Raw genomic sequence first — 21,023 nt, 5'->3', positions numbered from 1 at the left:
TGACTGGGATTTTGCCTGTGCTGTTGAACGACCGGTGCTGTTTTCTGCGCATGATGTTTTGCCTGTGCTGACGAAAGGCCGTTGCTGTTTCTACGACTCTAATTAACTGGGCCCTGGTGGTATGATGAATTGCCTCCTTGCTTGTTAGATGTACGATGATATATTCCCCTAATCTCTGTCTTGTCTTACTTACTTTCACTTTGTAATAAAACTCTTTAACCCCTTCATCCCGGCTTGTGGTGGTGTGTCTTGTGTATCGGGCCTTGAAATTAAGTCTGTGCACAGCAATTGATAATACTTATCGATACACACCCAGTGGAGTGGGTCATTATGGTGTGAGGTAGGGATGGGGTCAAGCTGGTGGGAGGAAGACAGGAAGGTATTGTAAGGTTGCATCTTTTTACAACATGGTAGGATCTCTCAATCATGCTTCACCTGGAGCATCTCATCAGTCAATGTGCATTTGTAGAGGTCCTACTATATGCCAGGACCTGTGTAGTTGCTGGGAGTGCAGAAACGATTAACAAAGAATGCTTGCCTGGCAAGTGTTAACAGGATAGTGATATTTTATGTTTCCCATGGCATAAGGTACATAAACTTATGTAAACTCTCTTAAGAAATGATGACCAAATGGTTTCTGTCTTGATTTGTGCCTCCCATAATCCCATGAAGCCATTATTATTCGGGAAGGTTCCTGGTCACTTTATCACAGAAGAGACTATCAGGAGACCCCCAAGCTGATTGAGCCTTAGATAAATGAGTTGACTAGGGTCAAAATCAGTCACCAGACTTCCCCAGTTACCTCATGGTTACTGCCTCTTCCATAGGCTGTCACAGAAATGGCTAGATTAAATGTAGTGTGGGATAGAAGATGATAATAGTATGATTTATGGACTATAAGTCTAATTGAGAAAGGTTCTGGGGCCTTGGGAAGTGAGAGCAGCCCAAGATCATGGAGGAGAACTTCTGTGAGCAATGATGGAGGAGCTGAGAGCAGAGCTGGTGCACAGTCCTCTGTGAGGAAAATGAGAACTCCCAAATGCATCATCTCCAGGGATCCATTCTCAGCAACAGCCTCTGGGGCGGCCCCTCGGACCAGGGCAGGGTGAGGACATGGGCTTGAGGCAGGTGCTTATGTCTCATGGATGATTCTTTTTCAGGTTGTGTGTTAGCACAATATACACAATAGATGGTGAGTGTTTTTTTCTTCTTATCCAAACACGACTTGTTCTTTCTTTCCCCATCCTTTCCTTCTTTAAGTTGGGTGTGTAATCTACTCCTTTCTAGGGCCACCTCCCAAGCCCTCGCTCAGAGCTTCACCCGGTTGGGTGGCATCTCCCAAGAGTAAGGTGATCTGATGTGCTCGACTCTTACCAGGAAGGCAAACTTTGTTTTCAGATAGGAGGGAATGCCGCTCTTTTTGGTTCCCTTGCAGCTACCTAGTTCTATAGGGGTTCAGGGTTGAATCTACCTCCTGAATTTGAGTCACGTGATGCTGGAAGTACACCTGTAAATACTCCATGAAAGAGGCCCCTTTCAGAAGCTCCCCAACCAATGATGCTTATCCACTTGTGGTCACAGGTGAGGAGGTACTCGAGGATGATTTTTGGTACACACACACAATCTTCCTTGGAATAGAGAAGGAGGCAGGAACCAGTGGAAGACAGGGAGATAAGGAGCGCTCACCTTCCATGTCAGCAGTTGAGAAATGAGATTTTTGGAGTCAGTTGGTTTAATCCAGGCCTAGGTGGTGGGAGAGGGGGAACATCCCTGTCCTGGCATTGAGAGAGGGCAAGCATTAGATAGCATGTCTTTCCTCCTGTGTGAGAGCTCCTCCTGGAAGGCCAAGTGCAGGAGGGAAGCCAGGGTTACCTCTGACCTTCTCTTACAGGAAGTTTGCCCAAACCTTCCCTCCAGGACCTCATGAGGTATAAGGTGACCTCAGGAAGAAATGTGACTGCAGTACCATAGGCCAGACAATATACTTGAGGATGTGATGTTTATTCTACTGAAAAGAAATAGTAGAAGGCACGTGCAGCATCAGAAACCAGGAGGAAGGTGGGCAGTCTTCTCCCTTCCGAATGTGACTGTCAGTAACACTGGAACTACAGCCATGTCTACCATCAGACAAGGGCTCCCATTTTGGCTTCGCACCCCAGTGATTGCCTTGAAATCTTGGTAATGGGTAAGGTTTTGCATGATTTTCAGAAAGACTTTTTCATAATCAGTGTTTTTGTTTTTTTTTACTTCGAGTTCTTGTTTCTTTCTCTGTCACTTTCATTATGATTTTATTTTAAAATCTTTCCTTTCATAATTTCCACCCCTTTGCCCTTTTCTGGTTTTTTCTTTTTTTGATTTTTTTAAAAATTAAAGTTTATTGGGGAAACAATGGTTAGTAAAGTTACATAGGTTTCAAGTGTACAATTCTGCAATATATCATCTATATAGCACATTGACTTTTTCTTTTTTTAATTTAAATCTATTGGGGTGACAATTGTTAGTAAAATTACATAGATTTCAGGTGTACAATTCTGTATTACATCATTTATAAATCCCATTGTGTGTTCACCACCCAGAGTCAGTTCTCCTTCCATCACCATATATTGGATCCCCTTTACCCTCATCTCCCACCCCCCACCCCTCTTACCCTTTGGTAACCACTAAACTACCGTCTGTGTCTATGACTTTTTGTTTCTCATTTGTTTGTCTTGTTCTTTTGTTGTTTTTGGTTTATATACCACATATCAGTGAAATCACATGGTTCTCTGCTTTTTCTGTCTGACTTATTTCGCTCAGCATTACACTCTCAAGATCCATCCATGTTGTCACAAATGTTCCTACATCATCTTTTCTTACTGCCGAATAGTATTCCATTGTGTATATATACCACAACTTCTTTATCCATTCATTTATCGAAGGACATTTTGGTTGTTTCCATATCTTGGCCACCGTAAACAAAGCTGCAATGAACATTGGAGCACACGTGTCTTTATGTATAAATGTTTTCAGACTCTTTGGGTAGATACCCAGGAGAGGGATTGCTGGGTCATATAGTAATTCTACTCATAATTTTTTGAGGAACCTCCACACTGCCTTCCATAACGGCTGCACCAGTCTGCATTCCCACCAACAGTGTATGAGGGTTCCTTTTTCTCCACAGCCTCTCCAACACTTGTTACTATATGTCTTGTTCATGATAGCCATTCAAACTGGGGTGAGGTGATATCTCGTTGTGGTTTTGATTTGCATTTCTCTGATGATGAGTGATGTTGAGCATTTTTTCATAGGTGTATTTGCCATTTGTATGTCCTCTTTGGAGAAATGTCTCTTCAGGTCCTCTGCCCATTTTTCAATTGGGTTGTTTGTTTTTTTGTTGTTGAGTTTCATGAGTTCCTTGTATATTTTGGATATTAGCCCCTTATCGGAGGCACTGTTTGCAAAATCCTTCTCCCATTCAGTTGGTGGCCTCTTTATTTTGTCGATGGTTTCTTTTGCTGTGCAGAAGCTTTTAAGTTTCATATAGTCCCATTCGTTTATTTTAGCTTTTACTTCCATTGCCTTTGGAGTCAAATTCATACAATGCTCTTTGAACCCAAGGTCCATAAGTTTAGTACCTATGTTTTCTTCTATGCAGTTTATTCTGTCAGGTCTTATGCTTAAGTCTTTGATCCATTTTGAATTAATTTTGGTACATGGTGACAGATAGCAGTCCAGTTTCATTCTTTTGCACGTGGCTATCCAATTTTCCCAGCACCATTTATTGAAAAGGCTGTCTTTCCTCCATTGTATGTTTTTAGCTTCTTTGTCAAAATTAACTGTCCATATTTATGTGGTTTTATTTCTGGGTTCTCAATTCTATTCCATTGGTCTACGTGTCTGTTTTTCTGCCAATACCATGCTGTTTTGATAATTGTAGCCCTGTAGTACAAACTCAAGTCAGAGAGTGTGATACCTCCAGTATTGTTCTTTTTTCTTAAGATTGCTTTGGCTATTCGGGGTCTTTTGTGGTTCCAAACAAATCTGATGATTTTTTGTTCTATTTCTTTAAAATATGCCATTGGGATTTTGATAGGGATTGCATTAAATCTGTATATCGCTTTGGGTAATATGGTCATTTTAACTATGTTGATTCTTCCAATCCATGAGCACGGAATGTCTTTCCATTTCTTTGTGTCTTCTTCAATTTATTTCAAAAATGTCTTATAGTTTTCAGCATATAGGTCCTTCATATCCTTGGTTAAGTTTATTCCTAGGTATTTTATTCTTTTTGCTGCAATTGCAAAAGGAATTGTTTTTTGGATTTCTTTTTCTGAGATTTCATTGTTAGTATATAGGAATGCAATGGACTTTTGTACGTTGATTTTGTAGCCAGCAACTTTACTGTATTTGTTGATTGTTTCTAATAGCTTTTTGGTGGAGTCTTTAGGGTTTTCAATACATAACATCATGTCATCTGCAAAGAGTGATAATTTAACTTCTTCATTCCCAATTTTGATGCCTTTTATTTCTTGCTCTTGCCTGATTGCTCTGGCAAGGACTTCCAACACTATGTTGAAAAGCAGAGGTGATAGGGGACAGCCCTGTCGTGTTCCTGAACATAGAGCAAAGGGCTTCAGTTTTTCACCATTAATTATGAGATTAGCTGAGGGCTTGTCATGTATGGCCTTTATTATGTTAAGGTATTTTCCTTCTATACCTATTTTATTAAGTGTTTTAATCATAAATTGATGTTGTATCTTGTCAAATGCTTTTTCTGCATCAATTGCTATAATCATATGATTTTTGTCCTTTATTTTGTTTATGTGATGTACCACATTGATGGATTTGCAGATGTTGAACCATCTTTGTGCCCCGGGGATGAACCCCACTTGGTCGTGATGAATAATCTTTTTAATGCATTGTTGTATTCGATTTGCTAGAATTTTGTTTAGGATTTTTGCATCTGTATTCATCAGAGATATTGATCTGTAGTTTTCTTTTTTTGTGTTGTTCTTACCAGGTTTTGGTATTAGGGTAATGTTGGCCTCTTAAAATGAGTTAGGGAGTACTGTCTCTTCTTCAATTTTTTGGAAGAGTTTGAGCAGGATTGGTATTAGATCCTCTTTGAAGGTTTGGTAGAATTCACTGGTGAAGCCATCTGGTCCCGGACTTTTGCTTTTGGGAAGGTTTTAGATGACTAATTCAATTTCGTTACTGGTGATCGGTCTGTTTAGATTTTCCAGTTCTTCATGGTTCATCCTTGGAAGGCTATATGTTTCTAAGAACTTGTCCATTTCTTCTAGGTCATTGAATTTGGTGGCATATATTCCTTCATAGTATTCTTGGATGATCCTTTGTATTTCTGTGGTTTCCACGATAACTTCCCCTTTTTCATTTCTGATTTTGTTAATTAGCGTCTTCTCTCTTTTTATCTCAGTGAGTCTAGCCAAGGGTTTGTCAATTTTGTTAATCTTTTCAAAGAACCAGCTCTTTGTCACATAATTTTTTCTATTGTCTTTATGTTCTGTATTTCATTTAGTTCTGCTTTGATTTTTGTTATTTCCTTTTTTCTGCTGACCTTGGGTTTCACTTGTTCTTCTTTTTCTAGTTCTTTAAGGTGTAACATGAGGTTATTTATTTGGGATTTTTGTTGTTTCTTGAGATAGGCCTGTAATGATATAAATTTCCCTCTTAAAACTGCTTTCGCTGCATCCCCAAAATTTTGGTAGGATGTATTTTCATTGTCATTTGTTTCTATGTATCTTTTGATCTCTCCTCTAATTTCTTCTTTCACCCAGTCATTCTTTAAAAGTATGTTGTTTAATCTCCATATATTTGTGTTTTTTCCTGCTTTGTTTTTGCAAGTGATATCTGATTTCAAAGCCTTGTGATCAGAGAATATGCTTGGTATGATTTCAATCTTCTTAAAGTTGCTGAGGCTGATTTTATGTCCCAATATACGGTCTATCCTTGAGAATGTTCCGTGTACACTAGAAAAGAATGTGTAGTCTCATGTTTTAGGATGAAGTGCTCTATAAATGTCAATTATGCCCATTTCATCTAATGTGTCATTTAGGGCTGCTATTTCGTTATTTATTTTCTGTTTGGATGATCTATCCATAGCTGTCAATGATGTATTTAAGTCCCCTAGTATAATTGTGTTTTGGTGAATTTCTCCCTTTAGTTCTGTTAGTAGTTGCTTGGTATATTTCGGTGCTCCCTGATTGGGGGCATAAATATTGATGACAGTTATGTCTTCTTGTTGTATCGTCCCCTTTACCATTATGAAATGTTCATCTTTGTCTCTTGTTATGTTTTTCACCTTGAAGTCTGTTTCATCTGATATCATTATGGCTACACCTGCTTTTCTCTGGGTCCATTTGCTTGGAGTGTCAATTTCCACCCTTTCACTTTGAGTCTATATGCTTGCCCTGTAGCTGAGATGTGTCTCTTGGAGACAGCATATGGTTGGGTTTAGTTTTTTGATCCAATCTGCTACTCTGTGCCTTTTTATTGATGAGTTCAGTCCATTTACATTTAGGGTAATTATTGATATGTGAGGATTTCCTATCATTCTATCTTTCGTTTTCTGGTAAGGCTGTGTCTCCATTGTTTCTTTGCCTTTTTGTTGTTGTCTGTTATTTCTGTGTGGTGGTATTCTATGATGTTTCCTCTGTTTCTTCTTTTATTACAGTATATATTTCAGTTCTGGATTTTTTTTTGAGTAGTTACCCTTAAGTTTATGTAAAAGAAAGTTTGATATTTAGAGTATTCCGTTTTATTCAGAACACTTAGTGTCTCCATTCCTATAGTCCAATTCAGGCCTTTACTCTTCCCCTTTTTATGTTTCGATTACCACAAATTGTCCCTGTTGATGATAGTTGAATAGCCTCCTTTAGTATTTCTTGTAGTGCAAGTTGTGTATTAGAAAATTCCCTCAGCTTCTGTATGTCTGGAAAGGTCTTTATTCCTCCTTCACATCTAAAGGATATCTTTGCTGGATATATTATTCTTGGCTCATAATTTCTCTCTTTCAATAGTTTGACTATTTGGTTCCACTCCCTCCTGGCTTGTAGAGTTTCTGCTGAGAAATCTGATGACAATCTAATGGGCTTTCCTTTGTAGGTTACTGTCTTCTTTTCCCTGGCTGCCTTGAGGATTCTTTCTTTGTTGTTGATTTTAGACAGCTTCAATACAATGTGCCTTGGAGAAGGCCTGTTGGGATTGAAGTAATTAAGTGTTCTATTTGCTTCTTGGATTCGAGGATCCAGTTCTGTCCACAAGTTTGGGAAATTCTCATCAACAATTTGTTTGAATATATTCTCTGTTCCCTTCTCTCTTTCTTCTCCTTCTGGTATGCCCATTATTCTTATATTGCTCTTTCTGATGGAGTCAGAAAGTTCTTGTAGAGTTCTTTCATTTTTTTTAAGTCTCAAGTGTCTTTCTTCTTCCATCTGTGTAATTTCCAGGTTTCTATCTTCGATGTCACTGATTCTTTCCTCCATCTAGTCAACTCTACTACCTAAGCTGGTTATTTCATTCTCAATTTCTTCTATTGAGTTCTTAATCTCCAGAAATTCTATTTGGTTCTTTTTTAAAATTTCAGTCTCTTTCGTAAAATGCTCATGCTGTTCTTTGATTGTGTTTCTGAGTTCATTAAACTGCCTTTCTGTGTTTTCTTGCATCTCGTTGAGTTTTTTCAGAACTGCAATCTTGAATTCTCTGTCATTTAAGTCACATATTTCCATATCTTTAAGTTCCTTTCCTGGAGACTTTTCACTTTCCTTCTGAGCTGTCTTGTTGCCTTGGTTATTCATGGCAATTACTGATTTTCTATTTCTCTTCCTAGACATCTACAGGAGTGGCTTCTGCAACAGGTTGATAGGGAGAGGTCTTTCTTTTGTTTTCCAGTACTTGTTGTTAGAATGTTTTATTTTCTCTCCGACTGCACCTTTTTTTTTTTCTCCTCATGGTAGTGCTATGTTTTCTCTGCACTATTCCAGCTTCTCACACAATGGGGGGGATTCCCTGGGAGACGGGCTTCTCCTCTGTTAATGGTTCACCTGGGTCACAGGGCGCAGTGTCCGTGTGCATATGTGGAGAGCTTTTGAAGTTCCAAAGCTCTTCCTGCACCAGATTCAGAGCCCATGTGTTTCAGCAGTTCTGTTTACTCCTGCAGGGATCCGCCCAGATAGGTGGGGCCAGGGGCGGGGTGAGTTGTGAGAGGTGGCCCAGAGCAATGGCGGCGACCACCACCACAGCCGGTCCTGCTTCCACAGCTCCCTCCCCTTTGCCGGAACTAGTTGGGCTACGAATCTGTGTCTGCGGTCCACAGTTCTCAGAACAGCAAATATTCTGTTCTTTTGCTCTGACACTGTCACTGTTCTGTTTCTAGCACCGGGCAGGTGGGGGCGGGGTGAGCTCTGGAAGGGGAGGGAGGGGGCGGCAAGTCTCAGTGCCTAAGGCTTCTGTTCTCTGCTCGGCAGTGAGGGCTTAAACCACCGTTTTCAGCCTTCTTCCATCAGTCTTTTCTCCGAGGTCTCTGCCTTGAGCGTTGGGTTCAGCCGTGTTATATGCTGTCCCCTCAGCCCTCTGGGCCATAAGCGGAGCCCTAGCAGTCCGAGTTCTTCCCTCTCCCGCAGCTGCAGTAGTTCCGGGAAGCAGCGAGCTCGGAGCACTGAGCTAGGTCTGCGTCCTGCGCCCGCGCGGCTCCATCTCCGCACTTCTCCCTTCCCTCCTCCCCTGCTCGCGTGATTCGCCCACCTTTAGGTGAATTCAGTAGTGGGCCTCTTCGTCTTGCCTATCTGCTGTGCAGGGAGTCCTTTGTGGAGTTATTGTTGTTCGATTCGTTGTAAATTCCAGGGGAGCTTTACAGAGGCTCACCACACGCCACCATTTTGATGACGTCTCGACTTTTTCAATCTGTGTTCTTGGATGATTTCTCATGTCATTCTTCAACGTTATTAATCCAGTCACCAGCAGAATTCCTTCTACCATTGTCTGCATCTATTAAAATTTTGGTTTATCTTGGCATTCGTGATTTCATTCTGTTACTCTTGTTCTCAAACTATGTTTCCTAGAAGGCTGCTCGTGTGTCTCCTTATGTCTCATGGCACATATTATTAGTCTTGTTCTAAAATGGTCATCTCTTTCCTGCTACAATTCTGCTTCACTGTGTGCTATACAGTTTATTTCTCAGTGTTCTGACTTTCTTCTTGTCTTTTTTATTTTTCCTACAGAGTGAATGAAGGTTTTATAATTAGAAATAAAGGTCGGCATGGTCAGTAAGGAGAGATGGAGTGGGCTTTTTATTTATTTATTTATTTTTAATTTATTGGGGTGACAATTGTTAGTAAAATTACATAGATTTCAGGTGTACAATTCTGTATTACATCATCTATAAATCCCATTGTGTGTTGGAGTGGGCTTTTTAAATATGGTGGAATCATCACAGATTTCTTTCTATAGACTTTGCCTCAGGGATCATTGGTGCTACTGAGTTTAGAGATGGACTTTGCAAAAATTAAGATGCATGAGGTGAGACAGTGCCAGTTTTCTTGAGGAGTGACACAAATGCAGGCTTTTCATTTGGAACTAGGGCCAATGCCAAATTCATGTGAAGCTGAAATGCACAATGACCCTGATGTTTACCTGCCAAACTCCAAAATTTCTTTTTTTTAAAAATTTTATTGGGGAATATTGGGGAACTATGTCTCTTTCCAGGGCCCATCAGCTCCAAGTTGTTGTCCCTCAGTCTAGCTGCGGAGGGCATAGCTCAGCTCCAAGTCTAGTCGCTGATTTCAATCTTTAGTTGCAGGGGTCGCAGCCCACCATCCCATGCGGGAATCGAACCGGCAACTTTGTTAGAGCTCGCGCTCTAACCAACTGAGCCATCTGGCCACCCCCAAACTCCAAAATTCTTTTTTTCTTTTTTTTTTAACATTTTTAAAATTAGTTTCAGGTGTCCAAAATAATGTACTAGTTAAACATTTATCATTTGTATCCCTCACACAGTGACAACCCCCCTCCCCCATCTACTTCCCCTCTGACATCACACACAGCCATTACATTTCCACTGCCTCTATTTCTAATGCTGTACTCCACTTCTTGTAACTATGTGTGTGTGTGTGTGTGTGTGTGTGTGTGTGTGTGTGTGTATATATATATATACACACACACACACACACATATATATATATATGTGTATATATATATATATATACATATACATATATACATATACATATATATATATATATATATATATATATATATATATATATATATATATATATAATTGTAGCTGACATTCATTATTGTTCAGCTTCAGCTTCAGGTGTACACTGCACTGATGAGATAATGAGACAAGTGTCCATCGGATACCCTACAAAATCTTTACAACATTATTGATTACATTCCCCAAATTGACTTTCGTATCCCCATGGCAATCTTGTGGTTACCGATTGTGCTTTCTAATCCCCTCACCTTCCCCCTTATTCCCACCCCCCTCCCATCTAGCAACCCTCAGTTTTTCCTCTATGTCTCTGAGACTGTTTCTGATTAGTTCATTCATTTATTCTTTTCTTTAGATTCCACATATAAGTGAGATTATATGGTATTTGTCTTTCTCTGTCTGACTTATTTTACTTAACATAATGTTCTCTAGGTCCATCCATTTTATTGCAAATGGTAAGATTTCTTTCTTCTTTATGGCTGTATAATGCTCCATTGTATAAATGTACCACAGTTTCTTAATCCAGTCATCTACCGATGGGCATTTTGGTTGTTTCCATGTCTTGGCTATTGTGTATAGGGGTGCATACATTTTTTTTGAATTAGAATTTTGGATTTCTCCGGATAGACACCTAGGAGTGGAATTGCTGGATCATAAGGTAGTTCCATTTTCAGATTTTTGAGATAACTCCATATTGTTTTCCATAGTGGCTGCACCAATCTGCAATCCCACCAACAGTGCACAAGGGTTCCCTTTTCTCCACATCCATGCCAGCACTTGTTGTTTGTTGATTTATTGATGATAGCCATTTTGACTGGGGTGAGGTGGTATCTCATTGTGGTTTTTATTTGCATTTCTCTAATGATTAGTGAGGTTGAGCATTTTTTCATATGTCTGTTTGCCATCTGTATGTCCTCCTTAGAAAAATGTCTCTTCATATCCTCTGCCCATTTTTTAATTGGGTTGTTTGTTTTTTTGGACAAACTTCAAAATTCTTGCTCTCCCTGCCTTCATAAAGTTAAGTTTTGTGCTATGAGGATGATACAGGGCCAGCGACTGGGCTTCAGCATTCTGTTGGAGCTATGATGGGGTGATTTTTTCCCCCCAAACAAAGGTACTCTATAGTCCTAACTCCCAGTACCTGTGAATGTGATCTTGTTTGGAAATAGCACTTTTTGGTCTTTGCAGATATAATTAGTTAAGTTCACATGAGATCACACTGGATTAAGGAAGACTCTTACCCAGTATGACTGGTGTCCTTATGAAATAAAGAGCAGATGCAGAGGCAGACACACAGAGGGAAGACAGCCATGTGAAGACACAGGCAGAGACTGGATTGCTACCACAGGTCAAGTAACACCTCGGGCTTCCAGAAGCTGGAAGAGGCAAGGAACGATCTCTCCATAGAGTCTTTGGAGAAAGTATTTCCCTGTCAACATCTTGATTGTAGACTTCTAAGCTCCAGAACTGTGAGATAATAAATTTCTGTTGTTTTAAGCCACACGCAGTTTGTGGTACTTTGTTAAGGGAGCCCTAGAAAATGAGTAAAAGTGTGTGCAGTCTTTGTGTTGCTCCTAAGACTAATTCATAATATATAGAGGGAGAAGGGGAAAAGGAAATGAGGAAAGGTGGAAATGAGATAAAGAGCAACTAAGTGAAGGAAGATAGAGATAAGGCAGAGAGAATATAAAGGAAAGCAGATGAAGAAAGAACCACTACAACTCTCACAAAATCCTACATTTTGTTTCCAGTGATTAAAACTTTTTTGAATGTACAGCTGACCACACTGGCCAGGAAATACTGTGGGCACGTGAAGGTCACATTGGGCAGATCCATGAAGAAGGAGGGGTATCAATGGTGACCCCCTTGTCTCTTTCTGTTTCCTCAGGTGCCACATCATACCTAGGTTAACCTAACCCGACTGGGTCTGGCTGCCATGTTTCTGCTTATTTACAAGAGCTTTCCTGGTTGAAGCCTGGCTTAGCTAGAAGAAGTCTCTACATGGATCCAGGTGAAACACTGAGCACTTCTCTTTTTCGTGGGCTGTTGTAGTGACACGGGGTTCTTTAAACACCAAACTTCACCATGGAGACTTCCTGTGTTTCTCAACAGGAAGACCAATAGCGTTTTAGGTGGGATATTTCTTTACCATGTGGGACTGTCGCGTCCAGAGCACCACAGGCAGTGAGGGAACGAGAAGGGGCGGCTTTACGTTAAGTTTTAAGAAAGAAAGAAACAGAGACTTAATGCAGTTAAGTATCAGAGGGCCAAGGGGTCTCACAGTCACCAGAGACTGGAGCCTCAAATCGGGCCGACTGGTGGCTTTTATTGACATTCATACAAATACAAGAAAGTAACATTGTTTCTTACACGGTCTGTGAGACTCATACATCATAGCAGAAAGAATGTTTATTTCAATCACCCTTTGTCTGTTAACAGCCGAAGCATAAAGTCCCATGATGTCTTAATTACGATATGTATCCTCCCAGGGACAAGTCTCTCATGTAGTAACAGTTCCGTTGAGATAAGTAGACAGAGCTGATCTTTATTGCCCTCATGACTTCTCTCATAATCAGGTGAGAGAGGAAAGCCAGAGTCAGCAATGGCTTTTCCCAGGCAGGGGGGAGGGGGAGGCAAGGTTCCTTTTTGGGTCTTCTAAGGCAGCTCATTGGGGGTCCCCACTCGGTTCCGCCTGGCTTAGGTTGTATCTCCCGTGAGATATCTTACCCGTCTTTGGCTGCAAACCATCTTTTGGGGACCAGACAGAGAGACATAAGGTGTAAAACAGAAATAAGCAAAGTCCCAAAAAGGCACAGTCTCACAGACTTTTCTTTCCTTAAGGAAAGACACGGGGGGACAGTCGGCTAGGCTGCTGTGTGACTACATGGGACAGCTCTACTGATTATAGGAACACTTAGCATCGAGTTTCCTTTCCCATCAAACACAAGTACTAGCATACCTTTTCAAACACCCCTAGATATGGAGGATGAGGAGTGGGGGTCGTTTCCCTGCTGGTGGACAGACTGTGTTTGGAGGCCAGGGCTAATAATATTCTTCATCGTCTTCGGTTCCCTGATCTCAGGTCTGTCCTTCCCACAGGCCCCACAGCTGCCCAGGGGGACGATGAGTGTTTGATCAAGTTAGACCCAAACTGCCCCTTCTCGCACCCTCACTGCCGTGTTGCGCTGGACGCAACAAAAGTATATCTCTCATACATTGCTTCTGGGAATTGAAATGGTACAGCCATTGTGTAAAATAATTTGGTCATTTTATATAAAATTCAATGTGCACTTTCTACACGACCCAGAAATCTCAATCTTGGTTATTTACCCACATAAATGAAATTTTACATCCACACAAAATTCTGTACATAAATGTTCATGTCAGCTTTATTTGCAATAGCCCCACACTTGAAACATTCAAAAAGTCCTTCAACAGGTGAATAGTTAAACTATGACATATCCACACCATGGAACACTACTCAGCAATGAAAATAACAGACTTGATACTACAATAACATGGACGGATCTCAAGGGCATTGTGTTAGCAGGAAAAAAAAATCTCAAAGCCTCACATGCTTTGGTTGTGTAGATAACATAGCATCAAAAACAAACACATGCTGTCTGATCTCATTAACATAACATTTTTAAAATGACACAATTTTAGGGGCAGAACAAGTAGTGCCTGCCAGGGTTGAAGAACGGTGTTGGTAGCAGAGGGGTCTGGCTGTGAAGGGAAAGCATGAGGAGCATCTTCGTGGTGGTGGACTGGATCAGTAGGTTGATTGTGCGGGCGGCTACATGAATCTAAACATGTGACAAAGTGACATACAACTGTAGATGCACATTGTACTCATGTCTACTCCTGGGTTTTGGTATTGTAATGGATGCATAATGGAACTATGGGGAGAAGATGGGTGAAGTACAAGTAGCTGTACTATTTGTGCAACTTCCTGTGAATGCAATGATTTCAAAATAAGAAGTTTAAAAGTGGGATCTGGGGCCGGCCCAGTGGCTTGGGCGGTTGGGGCTCCGTGCTCCTGACTCCTGGGGCTGCCGGTTCGATTCCCACATGGGCCAGTGAGCTCTCAACCACAGGGTTGCCAGTTCGGTTCCTCGAGTCCTGCAAGGGATGGTGGGCAGTGCCCCCTGCAACTAAGATTCAACATGGCACCTTGAGCTGAGCTGCCTCCCGGATGGCTCAGTTGGTTGGAGTGTGTCCTTTCAACCACAAGGTTGCCAGTTCGATTCCTCGACTCCCGCAAGGGATGGTGGGCAGTGCCCCCTGCAACTAAATTTGAACACGGCACCTTGAGCTGAGCTGCCTCCCGGATGGCTCAGTTGGTTGGAGCGCGTCCTCTCAACCACAAGGTTGCCGGTTCGACTCCCACAAGGGATGGTGGGCTGTGCCCCCTGCAACTAGAAAACGGCAACTAGACCTGAGGCTGAGCTGCACCCTCCACAACTAAGACTGAAAGGACAACAACTTGGAAAAAAAAAAAAAGCCTGGAGGTGCACACTGTTCCCCAATAAAGTCCTGTTCCCCTTCCCCAATAAAATCTTTAAAAAAAAAAAGTGGGATCTGATTGAAGAGGAAAAACACAATCTAAAATCGACATGGACAGCCACACATTCGGGAGTGGGAGCATCGCTGACGCTGTTCCGTGGGTGGCCGAGGTGGAGACTGCTGCAAGACGTGTTTGTAGAGTGAGCAACCAGTGTCTCTTTGATGATATTACACCCATCCTGGCTATACACCCAGACTTCTGTCCATTTTGACTACAGTTGGCTAGATAGCAGCCAAAGGGGGTCTATTAGAAGTAGCCCTGAGTTTTACTAATTGAGTGGAAGGGACAGAAAACTTCTCCTTGTGCCTGAAGATACCTGGAGCCTCCACACTGAGTTCAGCGACAAGATATGCAGCTGAGAAAGAGCTGCAGTCATCTTTCACACCATGAGAAGTGCAGTGGGCAGAAACAGGCTTCCTTATCTGATCGTATACACTGCAGCCATGACAGGAGGGTCACAGATGTCCCTAACAGTGGGAGAAGAAACTAGATTCATCCGTGATCTGATGGAAGCCAGCACAGTGAAAGGCAGTTCATGAAATAAACTTATTTGAGAGAATCATTTATATTACAATCAGAACTTGATTTTCATAAGCTTATCTCCAGAGTTATAAGAGAGGGGATAATTCTAAACTGAGAATGAGCATTTATATAAAACCAAGGTTATAAACAAGAAACAACAGATGTTGAAAATATAATGATGACATTTTACACCTGTACCAGGACTGCTGGGGACAACTCAAGAGCAAATTGATCTATGATACAGAGTGGAATTCTTCCAAATTAGGTAAAAGGTTAGGAGTTTAAGAAACAAAATTTAAAAGACATGTTTGAGAGCTTGTTTGGAGGTTCTAGGACGGGAGCACAGCTACTCGTATACCCTTGACCAAAGAATGGTCCTCTCTCTATCGGGGAAGATGGTGAAGGGGGTCAAATATACGGTGATGGAAGGAGAACTGACTCTGGGTGGTGAACACACATTGCAATATATAAATGATGTATTATATAATTGTACACTTGAAACCTATATTTTTCTATAATTCTGTTAACCAATGTCACCCCAATAAATTCAATAAAAATTTTAAAAAATCACACATGCACATGCATGTGACATGTTTGATAAATACAGAAACTTCAACATTTGACCAGTTGCTGGTCCTGAAGCACAAACGAGAATGAAGCAGAAGTAATAAATATTATACAGGAAGTTATCTTTCCCCACTTTTCACTGGAAGAACAGTTCCTGCAGATAAGACTGTATGTGCAACCCAGCCTGACTCTGAGGTTTTAAGTATTTTCCAAGTCACACAAAACGTGTTAGATGAGTCTGCCTGCTCGGTCCTGTCGTCTGCCCCAGGTGAACAGCACAGGAAGAAGAAAGCCGTCATCTTGTCCTTCCTACAGTGTCAGTAGAACCGAGAATCCAGGTTCCGTGGAACTGCTCCGATTCAGCAGGTCTGGCTCGATCAGCACTCATTGTCCCCCTGGGCAGCTGTGGGGCCTGTGGGTAGAGAAGAATAGACCTGAGATCAGGGAAGGGAGGAAGAGGAATAATGTTTTTCCTCACAGCCTCCAAACACAGGTTGTCCACCAGGAAGAGCTGCCCCTTGTCCTTATCCTCCTCGTCTAGGATGTTTGAAGGGGTGTTATGGATAGTACCTGTGCTGCTTCCACAGCGATTGGTTCTTCACTGCTGTTTAATGAGAAAGGAAAAGAGGTTCTACATATTCCTACAGTGATCAGAACCGTCACTCCCGGTGAAGAAAAATTGCCCCTAAAATTCTATTCGTGTCCATAATGCAAAATGTAAGTCCCCATGGCAGAGTTTGGTGTTTAAAGAACTCCATGTCACTACAGCAGCCCACAAAAAAGAGAAGTGCTCAGTTTCACTTGGATCCATGTGGAGACTAGACTCCTTCTGGCCAAGCCAGGCTTCAGCCGGGAAAGCTCCCAAGGTAACCATAATTATGGCCAGTCGGATGAGGTTACTCTTGGTGAAATCTCTTGATGTGGCACCAGGGAAAACTGGAAGACAAAGGGGTCACCACTGATACTCCTCTTTCTCAATGGATCTGCCCAATGTGACCCTCATGTGCCCACTGTATTTCCTGGCCAGTGGTCAGCTGTACCTTCACAAAAGTTTTAGTCACTGGAAACAGAATGTAGGATTTTATGAGAGTTGCAGCAGTTCTTTCTTCATCTGCTTTATATTTCCTCTGCCTATCTCTCTTCTTCATTTATTTGCTCTTTGTCTCATTCAAACCTTTCTGCATTCCTTTTTCCCTTCTCCCTCCATATCCTAGAAATTTGATCAACACAAAGGGCCAGTGTTGCTCCGCAGGGCACTGAAATTCCGTGGCTGCATCAGTACCCTTTCTCAGAGCACAGAACTTCATGCCAGAAGCGGCATGCAGTGAGCTTAGGAAACTTTGAGTTTAGTAGATTCCGTGGTTCCCTGAAAATAAAACCTAGCCAGACAATATGCTTTAATGCATCTTTTGGAACTGAAATTAGTATAAGACCGGGTCTTATTTTACTATAATACAAGACCAGGTCTTTATAATATAATATACTAATATAATATAATACCGGGTCTTATATTAATTTTTGCTCCAAAAGATGCATTAGAGCTGAGGGTCTGGCTAGGTCTTTAATTTTGGGGAAACATGGTAAGTATATGGACCATTGTGTATTCAGCTTCTCTCAGGAAGGGCTCACCATTCAGCTTACCATTGGCCCCAGTTCCTGAAGAGAAGCCTGCATTTGTATCACCTCATCTCACTCATCCCAACTCCTGTGAAATGTGCCTTTGAACCCGTCAACAGCAATGTTCCCTGAAGGCAGAATCCATGGGGAGAAATACATAATGACCCCCCAGGGTCATGGAGCTCCATTCACCTCTCAACACTGACCATACTGACCTTGATCTAATTACGGAACAGTCACTGACCATATGGGGAGACAACAGCAAAAAAGAGAATGCCAGAGCTGAAACGTAGAGTGTGTCGTGGCAGGAAACAAGAGACTCTCAGACAAATTCTCCCAGGAGGTGCCGTGAGATTTTTTAAAAAGACATTGCACCCATCTCCCTGAAGCAAAAGGCTGTGGAACATCACTTCTGAGAACGAGAGAATTGTTGGGAATAAATCACTGTCGCCAAGCTAAATCAAAACTTTAATAGATACAGAGACTGGTGGGAGGAATTGTGACAATGGTGGAACTGATAATTGTGAAGAACAGCATGAGAAATCATCCAAGAATGAAGAAAAACAAAGGAGTGGAAATTAGGAAATGAGAATCAGAATGACAGATCAAATGATCTATTTATATTTTTTAAAAGTCCTCAAAATCGTACAGAATACCTGTCACCCAGATCGCAAGTTGGTCACTGGGCTCTGAGGCCCAGAAAGGAGCCCTTGTCTGGAAGTACACACAGCTGTAGTTCCCAGTGTCACTGACTGTCACATTGTGAAGGGAGAAGTCTGTCTCCTTTCCTGCTGGACTCTGGCGCTATACGGGTGTTGAAGTTCCTTTCTTCAGTAGAGCAAACGTTGTAGACTCAGTCAAATGCTCTGGCGCCTGGCACTTCAGGGTCACCTTTTCTCCTGCGGTCACCTTACCCCTTCTGTGGGCTTGGAGGGAAGGTTTCTGGAAGTCTCCTGTAAGAGAAGGAGGCTGTGAGGTCATGAGGAGAAGCCTTGGGTCCCCCTCAGCCTTGTCCTCCTGGCAGGGTTCCCAGGGAGTGTGGGAAGTGACGGGCGCCTGATCTCACCCTCTTTGTGCTCTGATTCCAGGAAGGCGATTTCCCTCCTACAAGCCCTGGCTGAAGCCAAGGTCATCAACTCTGTTCCTGTCTCTGTCCATCTCCCCGTCCCCAGCCACACGGGAGATGAGACCCCCTGGCCCCTCTCATCCTCCCTCATCCCTGTGCTGGGAAGGCCGTACGTCATTCTGAGCACCCTGTCCCCACCTGTCACTAGTAGTAAAAGGACATCACTGGGCGGTGACCCTATGTGGCGGCTCCCTCTTCGGTAGTATTCACAGGCGTACTCTCCGGCATTACTGGTTTTTAGATCAGCGAGGTGAAACTCAGCCAGGCCCCCTGGGGAGTCAGGAGATGGCACGGACCTCACAGGGTGTCCGTTCTTTCTGAGACCAAACTTTCCATCCTTGGTAGGAGCTGAGCATCGCAGTGCCACTTGGCTGTTGGCAGGAACCACCGAGCTGGGCCAGGCACTGATGGAGGGCCTGGGAAGTGACTCTGGAAGGAAGCAGAGTCCAGGGCTGGATTTGGTTCCCTCACTGCTCTCGGAAGCCCATTTAAAGAATGGAAAGGGGGAACTGGGGCCTTTGGGGGTGGAGGATGGAGGAGGGTTTAACTGAAGAAACACTCACCATTTCTTATGTCTCCTTGGCCAACACAGAGCCCTGCAGAGGAATTGTCCGTGAGACATGAGCTCCTCCCTGGAGCCCACATCTTCAGCCGGCTCCAATCTCTAAGGGACCATCCCAGGGGCTCTTGCTGAGGATGGACCCCTCTAGGTCATGCATATGGGAGTTCTCATTTTCCCCACACTGGAATCTGGCTTCAGCTCTGCTCCGAGCTCCTCCATGATTCTCACAGAGGTTCTCTATGCTGCTGTCACCTCCAAGGCTCCAGGGCCTTTCCTATTCCCGCAAAATTCCACAAATCCTCTGGTTTTCATCTTCTGTCTTGGTCCTCTCTTAGTCTTACCATTTCTGTTAGGGTCTGTGTTGTTTTCTACATCTCTCAGTCTTGGGTGAGAGGCATAAATCATGAGGGAGATTATGAAAGCCTGGTGACAGGCCTGTGGCCTGAGGCCCTGAGTAGGCCTGAATCTCCTGACACTCATCTGTGATAGAAGAACCCTCATATTAAAGGCTATTTTGGTGCCTTGGGTAACGTAAATTAAGACAGAACCATTTGGTTGTAATTTTTAAAGAGAGTTCATAGAAAATTATGTATCTCATGCTATGGGGGACACAAGATGTTACTAAATGTAAGTAGCTGGAAGGCAAGGACTCCATGCTATTCACCTTATTATCCCCAGTGTTTTCACAGGTCCTGACCCATAGTAGGACCTCCAGAAATGCACATTGACTGATGAGATGCTCCAGTTGAAGCATGATTGAGAGATCCTACCAGGGTGTAAAAAGATGCAACCCTACAATACCTTCCTGTCTTCCTCCCACCAGCTTGACCCCATACCTACCTCACACCATAATGACCCACATCCATTGGGTGGGGTAAGGAATTGGCTGAGACACAGAGGAAGCTCTGTCATGGCCTAGTGCTAGCTGTGACCACCTTGGCTTTAGTCTTTAAAGGTTTGTGATCCAGTTTTAGCCATTATGTGTTTTCATCCCTTGATATCCACATGAGACAGTTCAGTGTTTGGTGCCCTAAAATAAGTCTTAAAAAAGCCAAACGATATTCCAGAAAAGGGGAAGACATACTTTCTCCCCTGTCTCCCATACACCTTCATTTGTAGGATATTCCAACCAATGGTTCTTAACTTTGCCTGCACACTGGGCTTCCCTGGGGAGCTAATTAAAAAGTCCAGTGGGCAGACCAAACCACAGGAAAATAAATCAGAGTCTTCAAATGGTGCTCAGACATCAGTACTTTTTGATGTCTGATACAAGTGATAGAAGTTTGTAGCCAATGTGGAGAACCACCGCTCCAACTGAACTGGGGCAAACACTCTCAAGGCCCGTAAAAGATACTCAAAATCAACTGGTTGATAAACAAACTTCCAAGTGAAAGTGATTACACACATCTCTGACCATTCACAGCCATCCTTTATTCATTCATTCATTCGTTCATTTAAATTTATTGGGGTGATATTTGTTAGTAAAATTATATTGGTTTCAACTGTAAAATTCTATAATACATCATCTGTATATTGCTTTGTATGTTCACCAAAGTCAATTTTCTTCCTTTTTGAAATGCCAAGGGGGGTAGTCAACTTTTTGCCTGTGTGCTAAATTCACATGAGAATATCATGCCTGAACACAAATATTATGATAATAGAGATATTAACTTAACAAGAAGTTTAGTTAGACATGTATTTCTAAGAACGAAAGTTCCTCTGTTTTTCCTGTATGGAGGAACATTGGTGTTTCAAGGGGGAAAAAAGAAGTTACCAGGCTTTCTGCTACAAACACATGGATATGTCCAGAAAATTAAATGTTACAGTCTGAAAAAGGGAAGGCAGTGCA

General features: G+C 42.3%; 1 protein-coding gene across 1 annotated transcript; it reads right to left on the bottom strand.

Moving 5' to 3' along the window:
* Window positions 1-15,518: 15,518 nt before the first annotated feature.
* On the bottom strand, window positions 15,519-20,406 carry LOC109437003 (T-cell-interacting, activating receptor on myeloid cells protein 1-like). Its single transcript, XM_019715890.3, is given in 3 exon segments — window positions 15,519-18,439; window positions 18,751-19,041; window positions 19,176-20,406. Coding segments are annotated over 3 exon segments (699 nt in total). The 5' UTR covers window positions 19,258-20,406; the 3' UTR covers window positions 15,519-18,113.
* Between the last annotated feature and the right edge of the window lie 617 nt (window positions 20,407-21,023).

This window comes from Rhinolophus sinicus, chromosome 8 (assembly GCF_057876585.1).
Source record: "Rhinolophus sinicus isolate RSI-liver-muscle chromosome 8, RSI-T2T, whole genome shotgun sequence".
Lineage (NCBI taxonomy): Eukaryota > Metazoa > Chordata > Mammalia > Chiroptera > Rhinolophidae > Rhinolophus > Rhinolophus sinicus.
The sequence above is the reverse complement of the archived record's forward strand: the minus strand, read 5'-3'. Positions and strand labels throughout refer to the sequence as shown.